A 22,061-nucleotide genomic window follows, 5' to 3' on the forward strand; every position below is an offset into this window, starting at 1 on the left:
TAGCGCACAAGCAGGCGCTAGGCGTGGCCGTCGATGTTAACGCACCACACGCGGCTTGGTGTTACAGCATAGTGAACATTAAGTGCCGAAGCCTATGGGCAGACGCGCAGCACGAAGGAATAACGCTTGTAACTAACCCTCAGGCACCAACCAGACTAGGAAACAGCGTAACTAATGCCACGACACGAGATCTCACATTTACGAAGAATGTAGCAGATTCTCAATGGACAAACATGCAGAAATGGTTAGGTAGTGACCACTACATCGTCGTCACAAGTGCAAAAGTATGCCCAAGGAAAAAGAGGGGTAGAGAACTGAATCTTGTAGAAGGAGACTCTTTCCGCAAACTCCGTCAAGAAGATGCGGAAGACACTATAACGAGCATTGAGAAATGGGCACAATATCTACAAGAAGGCATTAAACGAGCTACCAAAACTCCTCTAGAGGAAGCAGGTATAGAAGAGATGGATAGCAGATTATTGCACATGTTGAAAGCGAAAGGTAGTATGCTGAAAAGACGGAAAAAGCAAAAACATAATCGGAAATTAAGGAAGAGAATTGTGGAATTAAACAAGGAAATCGAGATATATGCAAATAGGTTAACCCAGCAAAAGTGGGAAGCCACGTGCGACTTGATGAAAAGGCAAATGAGAATGTCCAAGGCATGGAACATTCTCCGATGCCTCTTGCATCCCGGCTGTACAAATCCGGACAAAGACACAACTTATAGAAAGTTACGACGGCACAGATGAAGAGCTCTTTCGAGAGCTCCAAAAATATACGTTGGAGATGCGGACAGAGAACGACTCCCGCATTACCTAGGTAAGGAGAATCCTGATGTTGGTGCCCCTATTATGGAGGCAGAAGTCAGATATGAACTTACCAGGCTCAACCTGAAATTTGCACCGCGACCTGATGGGATAAGCTACAAAACACTCAGGGACCTTGACGTTGTATCCATCCGAGCTCTCACGGACTACATGAATAACTGCTGGGAGCAAGTTGGCATTCTAAGTTAATGGAAATCAGCCCAAATCAATTTTATACTGAAGCTTGGAGAGAAACCACAACTGACGAACTTAAGCACCAAATCGCTAACATCCTGCGTCAGTAAACTAATCGAACATGTGGTTCTCACACGCCTCACTAGATGCATGGATGATGGAGGACTTTACCCCCATACCATGGTTGGATTTTGATCCAAGTGATCGACGCACGATATTATGCTCAAACAAAAACATCAGATCATAGATGCGGGTGAGAAAACCCTAGACACCAAGGCAATACCAGGTCTCGATCAAACTAAAGCCTTTGACCCCGTCACTCACAAGGCAATACTACAATATCTCCAAAAGCTGGATGTAGGACGTAAAATTACGCATACATCAAATACTTCTTGACGGATCGTACCGCAAAGAGTTCAATTAGAGAATCCAAATCGGAAGAGCTCAAACTAGGTAATAGGGGTACCCCGCAGGGTTCAGTCCTATCTCCCTTTCTATTCAACGTGGCAATGATCGGTCTTCCTGCGAGAATCGTAAAGATAGAACGACTCGGACACAGCCTATACGCCGACCTCATCACCCCTTGGGTGGCGGGTCGAAGCAAAAAACATATGGAAGAGATTCTTCAAACAGCAGTAAACACGGTAGAAGACTACATCAGAGACAAGGGAAGGAGATGCTCCTCGCCAAAATAAGAACTTCTGCTCTATAGACCCATATGCCTGGGCCAAAAAAGCATTAGGGAAAAACCGGGCATTGCGGTCACAGCAGAAGGCACTACGCTACCGATAGTGGAGAGCCTGAGAATACTGGGACTCCGCATATCCGATAACGGCCATAACGGAGAAACCATTGCACTACTTGGCAATAGTGTTCACCAAACAATCAGACTAATAAAGCGGATATCCAACAGGCACTATGGCATGAAAGAGCACAATCTCATCCGATTATTAGAAACATTCCTAATCAGTCGTATTGTATATGTGGTCTCTTGCCTCAAGCTCTACGCTGCGGAGAAAGCCAAGATAGAATGCATTATTAAAAAGGTGCATAAACAAGCCTTGGGACTTCCGGCAAATACTTCAGACGAGAAATACTTGGCGCTCGGCGTGCACAACACACTAGACGAACTTACTAAGGCCCAGGGAGTAGCGAAGAATGAAATGCTTACACAGAGTTCGACGGGGAGACACATCTTAGATGACATCGCAATAACCTACGAAGCACAGCACGGAGTGCGGAGAGACATCCCAAGTAAAATAAGGGAACATCTATCAATACCCCCAATTCGCAGAAACATGCACCCGGAGTTTCACCAAGATCGAAGAAAGGCAAGAACGAGAGCTCTCCACAAAAGATACCGTTATGCCAGGGACGTGCTCTATGTGGACGCGGCGTAGTACGCAAATACACAGAGTATGTCGATAGTTGCTACGAGTCTAGAGGGTGACCGCAGAGTTAGTGGGACGGTAAAAACAGGGAAGGTGGAGGTGGCGGAGGAGGCTGCCTTAACACTGGCAACAGCTTCCACGGAAGCTAACATCGTAGTAAGCGACTGCAAGACAGCCGTCAAGAACTATGCCGAAGGAAGAATCTTGCCGGAAGCGCTGAGAATTTTAAACAACCTTCGTGAAGATCGCGACAATCAAATTATATGAGCACCCGCACACCCGGCACACCCTTCCCGGGAACAAAACAGCGCGCAACCTGGCCCGAGAACTTACAGGCCGAGCAGGGGACAGCAACAAATATTTGGAACGGAGAGAGACCGGATGACCATATTTAACGAGATCACCAAACATTATAAATTGGGAAGGGCCCATTTCTACCCCGCACACTCCTCGCTGAGTACACGGCACGCGACGGCATGGCACCTCTTACAAACAGATACATATCCCAACCCGGTGGCCTACCACCGCTACTACCCGGACCTTTGCACGGATAGATCTAGATTCTGTCAAGAATGGGCGGAGCTACAACGTATGGTTTGGGCTTGTCCTTGGATACCCACATAGAATAAAATAAACAAGACCACAGAGCAGTGGGTGACCGCGTTGCTTAGCTGTGCACCGAAAGACCAACTAAAGGCACTCCAGTAGGCCGAAGATGTCGCCAGGGCCCAAGGGCTCGAGGCCGTCATCTAGACAGAGAGGCCTAGGTCTGAAATTTGCTGTGCGCAAATGAAGTTTATTTCTCCACGCATACTTTACGGTACCTGCAGCCGCATATTTGAATGACGAGCTTATATTGTAAGAGTTTTTACTCACTGGGTCTTATTTCGCTCTTTCTTTCTAGATTGATTTTTAAAATCGTTGCATTGCATTGACGAAAGTGCGTGGTAGTTACTGTTACCTCATTGAGTCGAAAATTGTTACCTCATTGAGCCTTACCTATTTTCACAAATACTCCTCCTGGCAACAATACCGAATTCAAAATAAGTGCATAAGACGACACAGAGGTGATACTCGCAAATTGTTTCTGCTTGGAACACATACAAGTAATTAACCATGTGCACATAGACAACGATGAGCGAGGTTTGGGCTGGATAAATGAAAACTGTAGAGAGAGAAGTGGTTCTTGTGGGGAAAGGACGCAAGGCAGGCACTATCTTCTGCAACCCTTGTGGGAGCACGGCTCAGCGCCAGCAGGGATATGGATATAGGAGTGAAGAAGATTGAAGGAGGGAGAAAGATAGATAGTCGCCATGGCAGCAGCGGAGCAGCAGCCTATCCGGGAAGGCCCAGTGGCTTCGACCGGAAGAGTGGACTGGTGATAGACCATAGGAGGTGGCCCAGCAGAAGCTAAGTTGAGGCGGATCAGGAAGCCAGAGGTGGTGAATAGCCGTTAGGCTATTTGTCTTTGAAGAAAGTTCTTCAAAACCACTCGGCGACGTGAAAACTCGGCGACGTCCGAGTGAGGCTCCTCGGACCTTATGCAGCCTCTCACTGCGGTGCCGGGCACTTCAGGAAGGATCCCCCTTCAGAGGCTGACCAGCAGGCACGATAGTCCCCGGGACGTCTCGTCGGCACTCAAAGAAGTAGCGACGGAACCTTGCCTGAGGCCTAGCCAGTGAGGCCGGAGTGCAACGTCACCGACGCAGTTCGGGACATCGGCATCAAAAGACGGACAGATGGACTGGCCGACATCAACGCAGCGACGTCTACCGCGACGTCGATGAGAAAGATCCGACAGGCATCGGACTGAGAGGATACAGGCGACAACAGGCTCTAAGGACGCTCCTTTCTGTTAGTACGCAGCCATAGGCTAGCGTTGCAGGACTTTCGCGTAGAACACTCCAAGGAATGACATGACCGGCAATAAGGAGATATTTAGTCACTGTTAAGTAGGTGGCTTATGTGCTGGCATCTCTTCATGCTGCTTTTGTTACACGAGTTTCCCTTTAAGTTTTTGAGTTTGGGTGAATTAAAATCTGTTTGCTGTGCTGCTCCTGCGTCTCCCGACTCCATCTCTTCCAACATATGCACGGTCACGAGATCAGTGACATGCGACACCAAAAGTGTTCGTGACAGGAATGCTACTTTATCAACTCTTTCACTTCAGTGTAACTGCAACAAGAACATGCTTTGCAGTTGCTGCAATGCGTCCGTACCAGATCGTGCACGTAGGTCACGTTAGGCGGCAGCAAAAAAACGTTGTTTGGTGGCAGTATGGTGCAGTCATGGAAGCTTGCGTCAGAGAATGAGAGATGACCAATCGCGATGAACATTGACGGCACGAATACAGTGCTGAAAAGACAAAATAAAAGCTAAGATCAGAATGCATTTTTCTTCGTCATAGCTGAAAATGTCACTACTGGGCCATAAGCATGGAACTAAACTAAGTTCCGCATACAATGAACCATAGGTTCAGGATACAACCCGTGAGAATTGCGCCAAAATACATGCCGCAAGAATGCACTGTTGCTCGACTTCCTTGACAACACTTCGTTTCAATCATTCAAGCAAAAAAAAAATTAGTGTATCTTGAGAATTCCTTCCAGGAGCTGATAAGGCGCATACACATAATCAGGAAAACGCCGACGACAAAACGCAGCAATGGCAGAGCGGCCACACCAACTGGCGGCAAACCGTTGAGGCAGTGGGTTGACAACATGAAAATCTCGCTTCCTCATTTTTCCTCTGCGTGTAGGTGCTAGATGTCGCCTGCTTTTTCTCCGTCTGCTGACAGATCGGCGCTGGCTTTACGTCCCTCGTCCTGCGCTATTAACGTTAGTTATGTCTTATGAAGAAGACGACGTAGCTGCCGCTAATCATAATCATGTTGCTGTGCTCGCTTCTGTTGCGGCGTCGCTGCGTTCAAAAGACAATGAGAATGCGGTAAAAAATTTTGGGGTTTGTACGTGCCAAATCCACTTTCTGATTATGAGGCACGCCGTAGTGGAGGGCTCCGGAAATTTCGACCTCCTGGGGTTCTTTAACGTGCACCTAAACCTAAGTACACGGGTGTTTTCGCATTTCGCCCCCATCGAAATGCGGCCGCCGTGGCCGGGATTCGATCCCGCGACCTCGTGCTCAGCAGCCGAACACCATAGCCAGTGAGCAACCACGGCGGTCAGAATGCGGTACTAGGTGCCACGTCCGCGTCCTTGTACTCAAGGGACGTCCTGCCGTACAGAATAGAGTATGATGCACACACTATCGAAAAAAAAAAAACCCTTTCCATCGGGACGTCTCGGTTACAATTCATCATTGTAGAAAATCGTGAACCCCAACAGCCAAAACAATTCCGCTCAAGAGCTAACGCGTGCAGACGACAGTACGAAAGAGGCGGCGCGGCTGAAGCGACACGCGAGTACGAATTAGGCGGTCGGGTGGGTCCGTATAAGCCTCTTTCCCCTGCACTCGCCACTGAAGTGGCCGCTCTCAATTGGTCTCCTGGCGTTCGCGGCTCGCAGGCCGTCGGGGAATGACGCGACTAATCGGCCCAGAACCGATCGCTCCCGCGGCACGAAAAAGCCGCCTCGCGATGGCTATCGCGCCACGCCGCGCACGTTTTGCCTCTAGTGAGTACGCGCCTGTACGCCTTGTGAACGTGCTGGATACAAGTTGAAGAATAAAGGAAGAATAAAATTCTGAACACAGAGAAGGAAGACAGTGCAAGAGACACGGAGTAGCGCAAACTTTCAACGAGTTTTATTTTCGTCATTCTCGTGAATATGAGCACATGCTAGCAGATGCGCCATAAGGTAGCACACTGTCGCAAAAGAAAGCAGCAGAAACATTTGCCTCTAGTGTGTATGCGCCTGTACGCCTTGTGAACTTGCTGGATATAAGTGGAAGAATACAGGAGGAATAAAATTCAGAACACGGTGAAGGAAGACAGTGCTAGGGACATGGACTAGCGCAAACTTTCAACTAGTTTTATTTTCGTCATTCTCGTGAATATGAGCACATGCTAGCAGATGCGCCATAAGGTAGCACACTGTCGCAAAAGAAAGCAGCAGAAGCATTTGCCTCTAGTGTGTATGCGCCTGTACGCCTTGTGAACTTGCTGGATACAAGTGGAAGAATACAAGAGGAATAAAATTCAGAACACAGTGAAGGAAGACAGTGCTAGGGACATGGACTAGCACAAACTTTCAACTAGTTTTATTTTCGTCATTCTCGTGAATATGAGCACATGCTAGCAGATACGCCATAAGGTAGCACACTGTCGCAAAACAAAGCAGCAGAAACAAACTGTTTATTAAAACAGCTTAATGCGACCGAAATTTTATTGCTATTCCTCCATTCACAGTGACTTTATTATTCAGACTGCTTACCTGCCGAGCCGCATCCACCATCACCATAAAATAGGAATTCGGACAGGCAATACTAGCACTTTCAATATTTCTTTCCCAAGTTGTCACAGCAACGGAACCGCCTTCCCTATGAAATTATTGCCATTGTCGGTAACAATCTATTTCCTAAGGTATTAGCTAGCATCGCGTAATATGAATTAACATGTTATTTCATTTACTTGTCGAACATTGTATTAGCAGGAATTATCAAGGTGTTATTCTGTTCCCATTATTTGTCGTACTTGCAAACGATCAGGCAAGATATTACGTAACATTGTATAATTGGCAAATACTAAAATGTTCCATTTACTATTTTATTGGTCGTATTTCATTACTATGCTTCCCGTTTTACCAACTCCCTGCCTGACGCCCTTGGGCCTGGAGGGTAACGTCAGTAACCAGAACGCTTTCTCGCTGGCATGCAGAGAAATCGACGTGTCGCTCATGCATGCGCTACCCCTTGAAACAATACAGAAGGCTTCCATAAATTCTCGTGCATTGGGATCTCCGCTTCTTCCTGGCACGCTAATTTCTCAACGGATCAGAGCGCACGTGCTGAGTTCCAATCTAACTGAAACCGCCTGCTCTTTTACGCGGTCAGCAATGGAGCAGCCGGTTCGCCCAGTATTTATTTTCCTGCACGACAATGGAATATCTTATAGATCACCCATCGTGAATTTTACAGACGCATGCGTGTGCGTCTTGCGGCAGCCACCAGTTTTCTCCTTTTCAAAGGCAATGATGGGGCCCGTAGGTTTGCGCGAAGAAGAAAAAGCTACTCGCACATTGTGTGTACTTGCTACCGTATTCAGACAGTGAGAAAATTGGTGAATGTATGGCACCACTTCTAGCCTACTCCTGCTTCGTAGCATTGTAGGCTGCCTACTATGGCACTTTGTTTTGTTTCGCGCAGAGGCACGTCTGCAACCGCAGTTAATGCCGTGCAAGGGAAGTCAGCAGATAAACGGCCAGCCTGATCATCCAAACATTTCTGCATAGCACGTGGGCACGTCTCCTGTAGAGCAGATTCCAGGCACAACTTAGCAAAGACTTGTTTTATTAACTTTCACCGCACCAATTAATGAGGCATCAATGTCTTTTGCGTAAAGAGGATATTTTTGATAATTACTTGATTAGGAATTTTAATTTATTGAGCAAGTTACCTTCAAGTCTTCAGCTATTCTCACTCGAGGAGTGCAGCTCGAGAACTGGCATTGTGCTATCTGGCAGGCACAATCTTGTATGCAGTGTATGGACTAAAGATATGATGCAGATTCAACGCACATCTTGGAATTTGAGTGACGGGAATCTCTTGTGAAGCGGTGAATCAAATGCTATAAATTTGTGCATTTCATTCCTATGTCTTTGACATAAAGAAAACTGGCGCGCGCATAGGAGCTTTCGGGCACAGGTACGACGCAGTGCGGCACATGGGGCGACCATTTCGACGGGCTAGTTGGCGTTGGCGTGACCGCAGTATATGTGTTCTTCGGGCCTAATGGTTAGATGATTGGGCTGCTTTGTAGGAGAACCGAGGTAACATCTCGCTGTCACGCACACGGTAAATTCAGCCATTCCTTTTTCTTGTGCTATGTACTGGAAGGCACTAACAGCGACAAAATGTCCTGGTCAATGTCTTCCAGTAGATAGCTTAAGGTAGAGGAAAGCACGCCAACTAAGCCAATTCATTGCTCTTGTAAATGTTATCAGCTATTTGGCTAGAAAGCAGCAGCACCCAGCGGCAACGGTCAGGCAATTCTGGAAGGGTACGCGAAGATAGTTTCGCTTTAGAAAAACGCCCCGAGTGGGCTAATTCGTTTTACCTGCGTGTGAGCTAGTCGCGAGCAAAAAAATCAGGGAGGGTTAGCCTGTAGAGCTTCCTCCGAAAACAAACGTGCTGACGTGTGCAGCGCGATGTTCCGAGATGTGTCCACGCACCTTATAAAAAGCGCCGTGTCGTCGACCACGGTTGGAAAGTTGAAGGAGTCTATATACAATCCCAGGATTTGGTACGAAAATGTCCTTTGTCGCTCGAAGAGCTTGTTGTGAGAGTGCAGTTCCTGCAACGACAATGCGAACATTGCAAAGAAAATTTCGCCATTTCACCCAGCATTGCTGTGCTCGGTTAACTTCAGCCGGCATTTCCAGCGACTGTTTTTAATTTCAATGAAACGGCGAGTCATGCGAGGCTGACATCAAGTGAAAGACACGCTCATCTTGTGAGAATTGGGGTACCATGTGGTCTGTTGCTTGTTGTACGAGATCGGCCCAAATAGTTAGACTGCACTACCTCTGGTACTGGCTCATATCTTTCGCTAAGCCACAGTTCCCGGCAGCGGTTGTAGGCACGCGCAGTTCCAGCGAGCACACATGGGTTACAGTTTGGTCTTCTTCCGCTACTTACGCGTCATTATTGCTCTGTGCATAACAGTATGCTAATTTGGTGCATGTTTTCGTTTCCGAGCTTCATTTTGACGCCAATTTTTTGCGCTAGGTGCACTGGAAGGCCTCAAATCATACCATTCGGCTAGATAAGTGTGACCAGATACCCAGGTCTCACACATGCCAAAATGATCTGAAGTTTTCAAAGAAGGCATTGCTTTCATAAAAAAATTTTTTTGCTGTGAGGCGGCGGATTAAAAGGGAGTCAGTAGTTTTTTTTCTTTTCGAGAAAATGTTTTCTTGGCGGAAGAATTATAGAAATAGCTGGCCAATGAGAAATGCCTTCTTCAGATGATGTTCATGTTGTATGGACAGTAAATTCACAACAACTGCTGACTCACTTAAAGACAAAGGCTCTAACCTGGTCCCGGAAGAAAGGAAGCATTCACTCCCATTTCCTCAGCTCTTCCCACATAGAAAAAGGGAAAAGACTCCCGTCTACACACTTTAATATTCTAAACTGAGTGGTTACTATTTTAGAGCCTCTTAGCAGCAAAAGTGCTTTAACAACCAGCGCAAATAAATCACCCATGGTATACATAGTCCAATACATTCTATCAGAAACACCGAAGGAAAAGTGGAGGACGCTTAAGCTTCGCCATCAAGAGTGGAACGCGATAGCGTTATCGCATCCCGTTCGCACCGCCTACTCAAACGCGCTACGCCAGCCAAACGTCGCGATCGGCAGAGATAGCCCGGCCCTAACGCGCCATGAAGGCGGACGCGGTCATAGGGCGAGTGGCGCGCCATGTGTCGGGGCAGCGCCGTACATTGCGTGGAGGGGGTGTTCTGTGTTCGCCGCAAGATGGCTCTGCGTGTGCGCAGAGCGCAGAAGAAATTTAGCGGAAACGTACTTCGCTACTCGTGAAACGGCGACTTCTGTAAGTTACATGGTCATAATTACCGATATGCACTGCAGTATACCTTTCTACAGCACGTTTCTAAGGGAACACCGCATTCACTAGAGGCGATTTTGTCCCGCTTTGAAGGATCGAATTCGTGGCTGAGTGGTAGCGTCTCCGTCTCACATTCCGGAGACCCTGGTTCGTTTCCCACCAGCCCATCTTGCAAGATGTTTTTTTTATTTATGAAGTGCCTTCTGTGATTTATCGCTCACGGCCAACGCCGCTGACGCCGACACCGACGACACCGGCTTTTCTGTGACACGAGCTCCTTAACGCTGTCGCGTTAATAGTGATGCCTTCGCGATGTGTGCGCAACGCTTGCTTCCGGTGCTTCGTCCCCGCACAACGCGGAAAGTTTCCTTGGCGAAGGCTCGCGCAGAATTGTAATTTAAACTGCGGGGACACTACGGTGTAGTTTGTGCAATTCTTCACACGCGTTACAGTTATGCATAGCCGAACTTCCATCCTATAGTGAATGAGTGCCTGCAAAAATATAAATGACGCTTAAATAGCTACACCAGGCACGTACCCAGGATTTTTTTTCGGGGGGGGGCCACCACCTCTATCATCATCATCATCATCATCATCATCATCATCATCACCAGCCTGTTTTATGTCCACTGCAGGATGAAGGCCTCTCCCTGCGATCTCCAATTACCCCTGTCCTGCGCCAACCGATTCCATCTAGCGCCCACGAATTTCCTAATTTCATCGCTCCACCTAGTGTTTTGTCGTCCTCGATTGCGTTTCCCTTCTCTTGGCACCCATTCTGTAACCCTTATGGTCCAACGGTTATCTAACCGGCGCTATACATGACCTGCCCAGCTACATTTTTTCCTCTTGATGTCAATTAGAAGATCGTCTATACCCGTTCGCTCTCTGATCCAAACCACTCTCTTTCTCTCTTAACGTTATGCCTAGCAATCTTCGTTCGATCGCTCTTTGCGTGGTCCTTAACTTGTTCCCAAGTCTCTGCCCCATATGCACTGGCAAAATGCACTGGGAAATGCACTAGCAAATGCACTGATTGCACACCTTACTTTTCAATAATAATGGTAAGCTTCCAGTCAGGAGCTGGCAATGTCTGCCGTATGCGATCCAACCTATTTTTATTGTTCTGTGAATTTCCTTCTCATGATCAGGGTTCCCTCTGAGTAATTGACCTAGGTAAACGTACTCCTTAAAAGTCTCTAGTGGCCGACTGGCCATCCTGATCTCTTGTTCCTTTGCCCGGCGAATTATCATTATCTTCATCTTCTGCATAATACTATTCAAGCCCACTCTTACACTCTCTCTGTTAAGGTCTCCAATCATTTGTTGTAACTCGTCTGCATTGTTGTTGAATAGAACAATGTCATCGGCGAACCAAAGGTTGCTGAGATATTTGCCGTCGATCTTTACTCCTAAGCCTTCCCAGTTTAATAGCTTGAATTCTTCTAAGCACGTAGAAAATAGCTTTGGCGAAATTGTGTCTCCCTGTCTGACCCCTTTCTCTATAGGTATCTCCCTGCTTTTCTTGTGTAGAATTAGGGTAGCTGTAGATCGATATTCTAACGCGAAAGACGAGTCAGTAAGACGAGAAACTATTTACAGATTATATTTACAACGGTTGATGCGCTGACCGGTTCGATTCACAGCGCGAGCCCAGTTCGTTCTTCCTCCTCTTTTCTGGAATGATGGCGCCCACGTGCCTCGTTCAAACAAACAAATAGCTCACGCATGTAGCAACATTTTCCAAGGTTTTTACGTAAGCGTTCTGTACTCCTTGATTACGTAGTGCCTCTACGATTGCTGGTATCTCTGCTGAATCAAATGCCTTTTCGTAATCTATATAAGCCACATAGAGAGGCTTATTGTACTCCGCAGATTTCGCGATAACCTGATTGATGACATGGATGTGATCCATGGTAAAGTATCTCTTCCTGAAGCCAGCCTGTTCCTTTGGTTGACAAAATCCAGTGTCAACCTTATTCTATTGGAGATTATTTTGGTAAATATTTTACATAATACTGGGAGCAAGTTATTGGTCCCATATTTGTTCAATTCTTTAACGTCTCCTTTTTTGTGAATTAGTATAATGTCTGCATTCTTCCAGTTTTCTGGGACCCTTGTAGTCGATAGACACTTCGTATAAAGAGTCGCCAGTTTTCCAAGCATTATGTCTCCTCCATCTTTGATTAAATCGACTGTTATCCCACCTTATCCTCCCACTCTTCATAGTTTCATGTCTTGCAGGGCCCTTCTGACCTCATCGCTAGTTATAGGAGAGTTTCTGTATCCTGTTCATTACTGTTTCTATGTCAACTATAGTGACTCCTCTGGGTACTGTATACAGGTCAGCTTAGAATTTTTCCGCTGCTTTTATTGTATCTTCGAGATTGCTGATAATATTATCCTTCTTATCTTTTAGTGCATACATCATGGTTTGTCCTATGCCAGGTTTCTTTTTTACTGATTTCAGGCTACGTTCATGTTTTACGGCTTCATCAGTCTTTGTCATGTTATAGTTTCGAATATCAGTTATTTTCGCCTTGTTGATCAGTTTTGAGAGTTCCGCGAATTGCGTAACGCTGTGCGGCCGCCAGTCGCATACAACCGCGTAGAGCGCAGGAATCTGCGATTCTAGACGTACTGCACTCACCGCAAAAGGTTAGAAAAACAACCACATAAGCACAGCAGAGAAGTGGCTACGTGAGGCAGTTCGACCGATAACTGTAGAAGCGTCATTCAAAACAATTGTTCTCCACTTCCGGCGGCGTTTTTTCTCTACTTCCTTTTCAAATAAAAAGATGTTGATCCATAAATATTCTCATAAACATCGGTTAACTTTTTTATTATTCGCTTTTGCTTGCAGTTTGGTTGTTGCCTTGGCTCTCTCCCTTAGTAGATCGCTTAATTTCTCAACTCCTTGCGATTTTTGTTTCCAGTTGCCAATTTTGCAGGAAAAGTGCTGTACAGTTAGGGAAAAACAGACGAGGTAACGGGCGACAGTCATCTTGCTTATGGGTTTAAGGGTTATTGCGGGGTTCCATGATGGACGCTCTTTCACATTATTTTATTTCACACCTTACCTAACCCATATCACGTCTGTATGGTTCCGGACATCGGCCAGCGTCGCGGCGAACCATAACTCAAGGAAATAATGAAGCAAAGGGATAAGTTAAACGAAATTGGCGTTTTCTCCAGCCGCAACTCATTCCATGAGAGTGCAGGCCAGCTAAGTAACAGCCGCATCCCTCTCCTGGTCCCAGGATCAGCCTAAACAAAGAAGGTTGAACGAACAAAAGCAACAGCTATGCGCGTGGCGGTTGAATAGATGGTGACAACTGAACGCATCTCGCGTTAATCACGCGGGTGCGGAATATACGAGAAAACTGTCCTTCACATTACAGGAGATGGCGATAACTACCGCCCTCTAAAACAAGTGAAAAAGGCAGCATAATGCTCACCGATGATCAGCTGCGAAGTCTCAACATTGATCTGGCGGCGCTTTAGGAATGTGTGAGGAGTGGTGGCGTGGGTGGGGAGGGGGGGGGGGGGAGGGTGTATGCCACTTTATTTTGGGGGGGGGGGGGGGCTGGACCCCCCCGGCCCCCCCCTGGGTACGTGCCTGAGCTACACTTTATATTTATAAAACCGCCTTTGGTAGGTAGCACAAATACAACCCTTTATAAAAATTGCTCATTGAGGCTGCCATCACGTCTAGGAGAAATCAATGTGTTTATCAGAACAATTATTTATTTACACTAATTAAGATTTTAATAATTTACATTACGGTACTTATTTCGATCTGCGAAATGTAGCTAGTGAGTATGCAAGGCATATTGACTTAAAACAAATTCTGAGGATAGCGCCGGTTGCGAGACATGCAAAGATACATGGTTGTTCCACTTAGTCCTTAAAGAAAACGCTCTTTTACGCGCTGAAGCACAAAAGTAACTGGAACGCCAGGGCAGTTCGTCCGACAAATAGAATAATAATATCTCAAAACAGGCCTAGTCCTGAGAATTCCTTCTCAATGCATAAGCATTGCAAACTGACCCGCTACAACTCGTAAATTGAAATATGTCTGGTAAAGTAAATGAAAAGATAGTCACTCTACCTAATTATGATAGTATTTCAATTAGGCATTTTGATTTCTCGTAGAAGTAGTGGCTGCCTCATCGAGTAATTCAGTCGAAGGGTTAGAGTTGTGCTGTGTGACTTGGGCAATCGTCTAAGAATTCGCAGTGGTAAAATACAACGGTGGACACACAAAATAACCGATATCGGTTAGTCAGTAGAAAACGTGTGGAGTTTTGGTGCCTCCGACTCTGGTACGCATTTCAACACGGGTGTCTAGAACGTGCTAAGTACGTTCAATAGACTGTGCAGGGAGACATTAGTGATTACACTTGACGTAAGATAAGGTATATGTGGCAATGAACGACAATTTTTAGATGTCATGAAACAAAAATATTCCTTCAGTCGTTCCAAAACATTAAAGAAAGCTAAATTATCATGCTCTTAGTCCATGCCATTAATAACGTTTCGTTCAAAAGCTTTTTTTTTGCAGACGGCTGTACCACATTTTACAATAGACGTGAGATGAGGTGTTCCCTTTTGCCAGAAGAGTTACCTAAAGTTTCGGCAGAATTTTTGGCCATCAGGGTCACATTATTCACGTATCTTCACCTCTATAAGGTGTACAATTATTGTTTCAAATTCGCAATGAGAATGCGATGTTCACGATACCCACTATTTTTTCAATATTAAAGGCTAACACCTGCACTGACTCTTTTTCCTTCTTTCTTTTTGCAGACGAAGGCCAAGGGCATATTATCTGTGGTTCTTTTTACGAATTTCCTTCGCATCTACAAAACACTAAGCAGATGCTTAGTATAGGCTTTGTTTCAGTTCACAGTTACCTCCCCTACGGCGCGCGTCACCATCATATCATTGTTTTGGCACGTCAAACCCCAGAATGTAATTTCCTTAATTTCCCACATTGACATTGAAGCGCGTACTTGTTTATCCTTTTTGCAGTAAGCACCTTTAATCTGATAACAACTGTTAAAATAATTGCTAGGCGCAAAGGCACGCTTGCATGCTTCCTTAGATGATTCTCGATTGTTGCCGTCGATTATATCTGCTGTCTGTGTCGCCACCGGACCCTGTGCGACCAGGTTCCATGCGCTACGCGAATAATGTTGTACGTCCTGGAATACACGGCAGCACCAGCGTTAAGGTTTTAATCTCAGGCCATTCGTGTATAAATCGAGATAAATTTAGGCTATCGGCACATGTGCGCGTTACTATAGTTTTTACCAAGTGTAACTCTTTTTCATCGGTACAGGTTCCCCAAATAAACAGTTGCGTGACTCGCCGTCATGCCGCGGTCCATTTCCTAGGGTGGATGGATCGATTCTGTGAACGTCCCCTTTGGAACGGGTAGGTGCGTTGCCCTACCAAGCTCCGGTTATTACGTTGTCTACTGTCCTACGTACGTTAAAAATACGGAAAAGGAAAGGAAAAAACAGGACAAATTCTCATAACCAAATTTTCTGATCTCCTATTGTGAACTTTGTTTTCCTACGGCTCCGTTGTTTGTCGTTTCCCTATTTCCACGAATCTTCCAATCACCGGTTGGTAAGCTCTAGTGCGGACATATTTACTTTTCCCCCTGCTTTCGCTGATCTCAAGGGAGGGCTTCAAGGAAGCCAGATGTGCTTAAATCGTTAAAACTTCTTTCTGGGCGAGTTGGTGCATACTTGACATAAAAACGTTTACAGCGCAAACACATGCAACCACAAAGTAAGGGACAGGACAAGCGCTTGTGTCCTGTCCCTTACTTTGTGGTTGCATGTGTTTGCGCTGTAAACGTTTTTATGCTTAAATCGACCACTGGGAAGATATCTTTACCTCCTAATAACACATCTCCATCGTTTCCCTAGCTTTGCTGCAGCAAGCACCTGCTTCTTCTTCCTTGCTTTATCTCGCCTTATAAGTGTGTGTTCAAAGGAATCGTGATCTCCTTTCGAAAAGCAAAAGGCTTCCCTTTGAATTATCATAACTTGTTTCTTCTGTGATTTCGGTTTTTCCTGTTAAGTATAGTTACTCTTGGCAATTTCTTTCCTATTGCTGCCACCCATTAGATTATCTCAACCTCTCTGATTTTCCGCTTTACCTTCTTTGTTGCCATGCTGCTCATTATAGATGTCCTATACTTGCTGATAAAGTTCCTACTTCTTTTTCTCCACTGTGAATCAATGTTATTTGTACACAAATACCTGGACACTCACTCAACCCATTTGCTTTATTCGATATTCCTTGGTCAATCTATTTTACTGTGAGCTTCCCTCACTTCAAAACTTGTACAACCCATATCACCCTGCATAGTTTGAATTGTGGTCTTCCCGTGAACGTCCAATGCGAGGCGTCCCACTGACCATTGTTTGCCATCGAGTCCTGATTGTACCCCTGATTTAAAGCAAACCACCGTATCTCCAAGTGTAAGTCCTGGAACCATTATAATTTTACACATACCCTGGACCTAGTACCACTTCGTACCTATCTGTCCTCATAGCGCTTTGTGTTTCATTATGGCCGAATTTCCCTTGGCCTTTACAGTTAGTTTGTTCCTGTGTTCCCACATATCTATTGCATTCCTTTATTCATAAACCAGGGTATTTATATTCTTTCACGGTAGGCTTTTAATGACCCCTTATTGACCATATCAGTATTGATACTTTTTGTGCGCAAACAAACAGGGACGAAGAAAAGGGGCAACACAAGGACGAGCGCTTTTTCAGCGCTCGTCCTTGTGTTGCCCCTTTTCTTCGTCCCTGTTTGTTTGCGCACAAAAAGTATCAATATGAATATGTTCTAACTAGGCCGACTCGCAGTTATGCTTCAGACCATATCAGTTCACTGTTTTAGCTGAACATCATAACACCTGATTTTTAGCGCTGCATTTCAGACCTAAATTCTCGCCTTCCTGTTCACAGATATAGCTAGACGTTGCATATCACTTTGCTTGTTAGCTAACAACACAACGTCGTCTGCATAAAAAACTGGAAGCTGCTGCTCTGCTACTTTACGCGCGTCTTTTTATGAGAGATTAAACGTTATATTACTTTCCTCTAGCGCCCTTTCAATCGTTACCATGTACATCATAAGCAGCCGTGGGGATATACAGCGCCCCTACCTCAGTCTCTTGTTAGTATAAACTTTCTCCTTGCTACTCATCTCTTCTCATTCAACGGAAACGTAATTTTCTAAGTAAAGCTCTCTCAAAAATAGTAGGCTATCGTCGCCTAAGCCTTCCCCTTCCATAATATACCACAAAATGTTTAGGTCTACGTTGTCATGCGCTCCTGTACGGAGTGGTGACATGTGGCGGTGGAGCTTCGGGTTTGTGTACCGGACGTCCCTGCAAAGCCATGAACGAAGCCTGCATTGTTAGGCAACACAAACGTCGTCCCAGACCATGGCGCTATCTTCAGGCTACAAAAATTCTCAGATTACGGACTTCCCGATAAGACCATAAAGCACATGTCCACGACAGAAGCAACGACAGCCCTAGTACCGCCTACACCGATCCTGCTGCAGCAGCCCAGTGAGCCACCGACCTTATGTGGATGATCATTTCCAGACAGGGAAAGGCAGCAGCAGTCGTAGAAATGATCGCTACATTTGCCACTGCAACAGTGAGAAGCTGCATTCTGTACACATCTCATTGGAAGATGTCACCAGGACTTGTTGCGAGAATCTACATTTCACCGGGCAACGCAGGGCCTTTTTCAATGCGGCTTCCCGAAGACCTTCAGAAGCAACGTGCGGAAAGCGTGCGCCGAAACTCTGCTAGATGCCCGGATCCAGCTGCCAAACGAGAACATCGCTATTTAGCTACTTACACCGAAGATATGACTAGCGTCTTCGACACGTTGACGCCGGCATGTCTGAAGATAACAAATTTCGCTTCCTAATGCGAAGTGAGAAGCAAAACCTCTTCGCTTTTGTACTTAGCAACCCGCACAGGACCGTTGCGCAATTAACGACCGACGCTACAACCATCGAGAGGCCGCTGGAAATGCGCACTCGGCCATATTAGCGACACCTGCTCACATCGAGGAGCAAAATTTAACGAATATGCCCCACGAATCTGAGAGACCACGAGGAACATTGTGCGTGGAGAACTACAAAAAATGCTCCCTACGTCGCATATTCACGAGGTTTGATTATGGCATCGTCATCGAAAAGATCCCGCGGTCATTTGGAGCTTCCAAAGTGCACCCAGAATTGCCACAGTCACAGCCGGAAGCGCTGACCTAAGCCGCCGCTCTCCGCACGCCCATCCACCTGTTGCCAGTGCTACTTTCCAAGTAAGACAGTCGTATGGTGCAGTCCGCACCAACGCCGGCTCTCCTATCACTGTGGACTGCCTTGAATGTTTACTTCCGATGCCGATATCGCGAGATTGACCTGCGAAGGTTCGCCGAATGGCCCCATCCGATTGCAACTACATCCCACTCACTGAATGGAGGATTGACCTACGGAGGTTCGGCGAATGGCCACATCCGACTGCCACTACATCCCAGTCACTGAATGAAGGCCTCGACGGCCTTTTCGTTCGCCATCGCTAAGACGCTACGTCTGGACACTGCGCCGCCCGAGCAGCGGCCAGTCCGTCAGCCCTTATCCGAAAAACTGAAAGCAGGTACCGATAGAGGTACGGTTGGTGTTCGTTAAAATGCCGAAATATTCCGCCGCTGACGGTGACGCTTCCAGATCCGTCTCGACAACGGAACAACGACACGCCGCCTCAACAATAATTCACGTGCGACATAGCAATAGTGGCAGAATGCAACGCAGACGTGATCCGACGCCACAACCTAACTGAAATGCAAGACAAAGAACCACCGACCTCGACGTGTTTCTCGACGGCCACTCAGCCATCATTGTAGCCGCCGTTCTTGGTCCGTCCTTATCCGCAGAAAACAGCCCCCAACGCAAACTTTGCGCAGCCTGCCGACAAAAAAGGTATTGTATATCCTCCATTCCGGAGCCAAAGCCCCCTGCCCCTCCCCTCCCTCCCCCCCGCTGGGGCCCGCCGACGATGTGGCAAGGAAGACTCCCCCCTAGAGGCGCCTGACACTTGATACCCCTCCAACTGCGTGCCTTACTGACGGGCTCGATCTACGAACAGCGACCGGTGGTGCGGTGGTGCCTTCCAAGTGTGGAGCGGGTTCTTGCACGTGCGGGGAGCAAGAATGCCTGTTTGGCATGGTGTAGTATTACTTTCCCCTTCTCTCTACTCTCTCGCCTTTCCCATACCTTCCAGTCTAAAATATAGGAGTGTTCTTGATGCGCTCGAAGCGAACGGACGTGTGTCATTTTTCCAGACGTTAAAAGTTCTCCGTCTCTTATTCCACAACATTTTGCTGCCGAACCCGGGAATAGAGACGTCAAAAGATGGGTATCAACAGAATCCAGTGAAGAAGGGCCGTGGTGCGAAGATCTACAGCCAAGCTGTTCAACGAAGAACTCACCATGGGCGGCAGCGCATTAATCGCTAGCTGTAAGAAAAGATAAATCTGTTTTCTCTTAAAGAAAACTCACTAAAAGAGCTAGATCGGGAGATAGAAAAAGGTGTTGAAGGTGAAGCTTTCGAAGAGGAAGCTGCATGCTCCGAAATGTACAGAGAAAGGATCAGCGTGGCGAAAACAAAGGTACAACGCATGCTACGCTACTTTAGCTGCACAAATACTTTATCCGATCGCACACTAAACTCCTCAGATCAAAAAGAATCTCGCGCAAACGATTCGCAAATACGCCCCACCGTAAGGCTGCCAAAGCTCAAAATCAACAAATTCAACGGAGAGCTTCGAGAGTGGCAAGGGTTCTGGAGTCAGTTTGAGTCGACTATCAACGCTAACCAAAACCACTCAAACGTAGACAAATTCAGATACCGTAACAGCTACTTGACAGGAAAGGTGGCGGCTGCGGTAGCAGGACTTGACTTGTCGGAAGGCAGCTACGATGTTGCTCTCTCACTATTAAAGGAGAGATTCGGCAGAAAGGAAGCAATTATAGAAGACCACATGTTACGGCTACTTAACATCAAGCCATTGCGTGACTCATGGAATCTCGGTCAACCGCGCAGCCTCGTCGACGAAGTAGAGACAGGTGCACGCAGCCTCACTTCTTTAGGCGTGAGTGTCGGCACTTATGGAACTTTCTTACTGACTGTGATAAAGAGAGCGGTGCCTGCCGACCTTTGTCTGGAATACCAACGAAAAAATGAGGCTACGAACAAGGGAAGTGAGCTGGAGGACCTTTCGCATTTTTTGAGAAAAGAGGTTGGGACGTGGGAGATCATACAGTGGGCCGAAGCTCCGAGAAACAACAGTGCCGAATTGGTAGAGGAAAGGCGCAACGGCAAGATTAAAATGGTGAACATGCCTACTGCAGTGGCACTGCACACCGCGATCAAGGCGATCACAAGATGTCTATTTTGTAATTCGAAAGGCAATGAGACCGGCAACTGCAATGCAAAGATTTCTGTGGTGGATGAGAGGTACTGAAGCGTGACAATCGGTATTTCCGGTGCACAACAAGGGGGCACGCGGCAAGTGATTGCCGTAAAGCTAAGAGGCTCAGGTGTGCGCGTCGCAAGAGCAGACACTGGTGCATTGCAAGAGCAGTCACTGGTCACCGATGATTGAGCAAGCCACGGTGTTGCAGTGCTCATTAGGCAGGGGAGATAACCTGATGTGCACTAGACAGCAGCAGTTTCTCCTTCCGACAGCGCGTGCTTGGACAGAGGGTCCACATGAACGTACACTTGTCAGGCTTCTCGATGGTGGCAATCAGCGAAGCGTCATTCATTACAACTTATCCGAAAAGCTGCAGTTAAAGGTGCTGAGGGAAGAGCAGCTTAAGATATTTGCCTTTGGTGAGCAATCAGCCATATCATAAGCACAAAACGTGTCGAGTGGAGCTGCGGTTTTGAAAATAGTACGAAGGAAAAAGGGATGCGAGTCGGAGCGCTGGAAGTTCCGTGCATCTGCGCAGATGTCATCGCTACTCCATCAAATTCTGTTCTACTTCAGCTCTCACGATTTCACTTCCTAGTCGCAGACGCCTCGCAGGGCCGCGAAATTGATAATATTGACCTTTTGATAGGCGCTGATCATTTCTGGGAAATTGTCACGGTATCCACTAAGCGTCTCAGATCCAAATTGATAGCAGTGGAGACTGCATTCCGATGGACAGTCCAGGGCCAGGTCCGCACATGGAAGTCAACAGTAGTCTACTCCTCGGCTGCTGGCGTGATGCGGTTAGGAGTGAGTGAACAAATTTACAAGGAAATATCAGCACAGCTAAAGTCTTTCTGGGAGCTCGAGGACATCGGTATCAAGGAACATGAGCCAGTTCTTCACGAAGACGCGTCCTTCAGCACTATAAAGAAACCTTCAACTCTGAGAATGATTGGTATAAGGTGTCGTTCCCTTAGATTTCGATGCTTTACGAGCTTGGCGACAACTACGAGTGCGCCGCAAGGACTCTTAAGGCACAGACGACGCGCCTCTTGAAAGGAGATTCGTTGATTTGCGAATACGACACCCGCATAAGAGACTACATAGAAAATGACTATGCAAAGCCAGCCAGCAAGGATTACGGCACGTCGGCAGGTCCGGTGTACTATATGCCACATCAAGCAGTTGGTCGTCACGAAAGCGAGACGACAAAACTGAGGGCAGTATTCGATGCATCATCAAGTGCCAAAAATCGCCTCTCACTGAACAATGTTTTGCAAAGTGGCCCAAACCTAAACCCAGAGCACATTGATCTGCTGATTAATTTCCGCACTTACAACATCGCCATCGTTGCGGGTATCGAAAAGGCCTTTCTCCAAATATCGCTATC

The 22,061-nt window shown here is 46.7% G+C and overlaps 1 protein-coding gene across 1 annotated transcript in view; it reads right to left on the minus strand.

Moving 5' to 3' along the window:
* LOC135916399 (uncharacterized) overlaps positions 1-22,061 on the minus strand; it is a 208,680-nt gene that overhangs the window by 94,438 nt on the left and 92,181 nt on the right. The window contains exons 8-9 of the mRNA XM_065449749.2: positions 8,743-8,864; positions 4,615-4,750 (exon numbers count right to left, since the gene is read on the minus strand). Coding sequence (XP_065305821.1) covers positions 4,615-4,750; positions 8,743-8,864 — 258 coding nt within the window. The remainder of the gene's footprint in view (positions 1-4,614; positions 4,751-8,742; positions 8,865-22,061) is intronic.

Source organism: Dermacentor albipictus, unplaced genomic scaffold (assembly GCF_038994185.2).
Source record: "Dermacentor albipictus isolate Rhodes 1998 colony unplaced genomic scaffold, USDA_Dalb.pri_finalv2 scaffold_15, whole genome shotgun sequence".
Classification (NCBI taxonomy): domain Eukaryota; kingdom Metazoa; phylum Arthropoda; class Arachnida; order Ixodida; family Ixodidae; genus Dermacentor; species Dermacentor albipictus.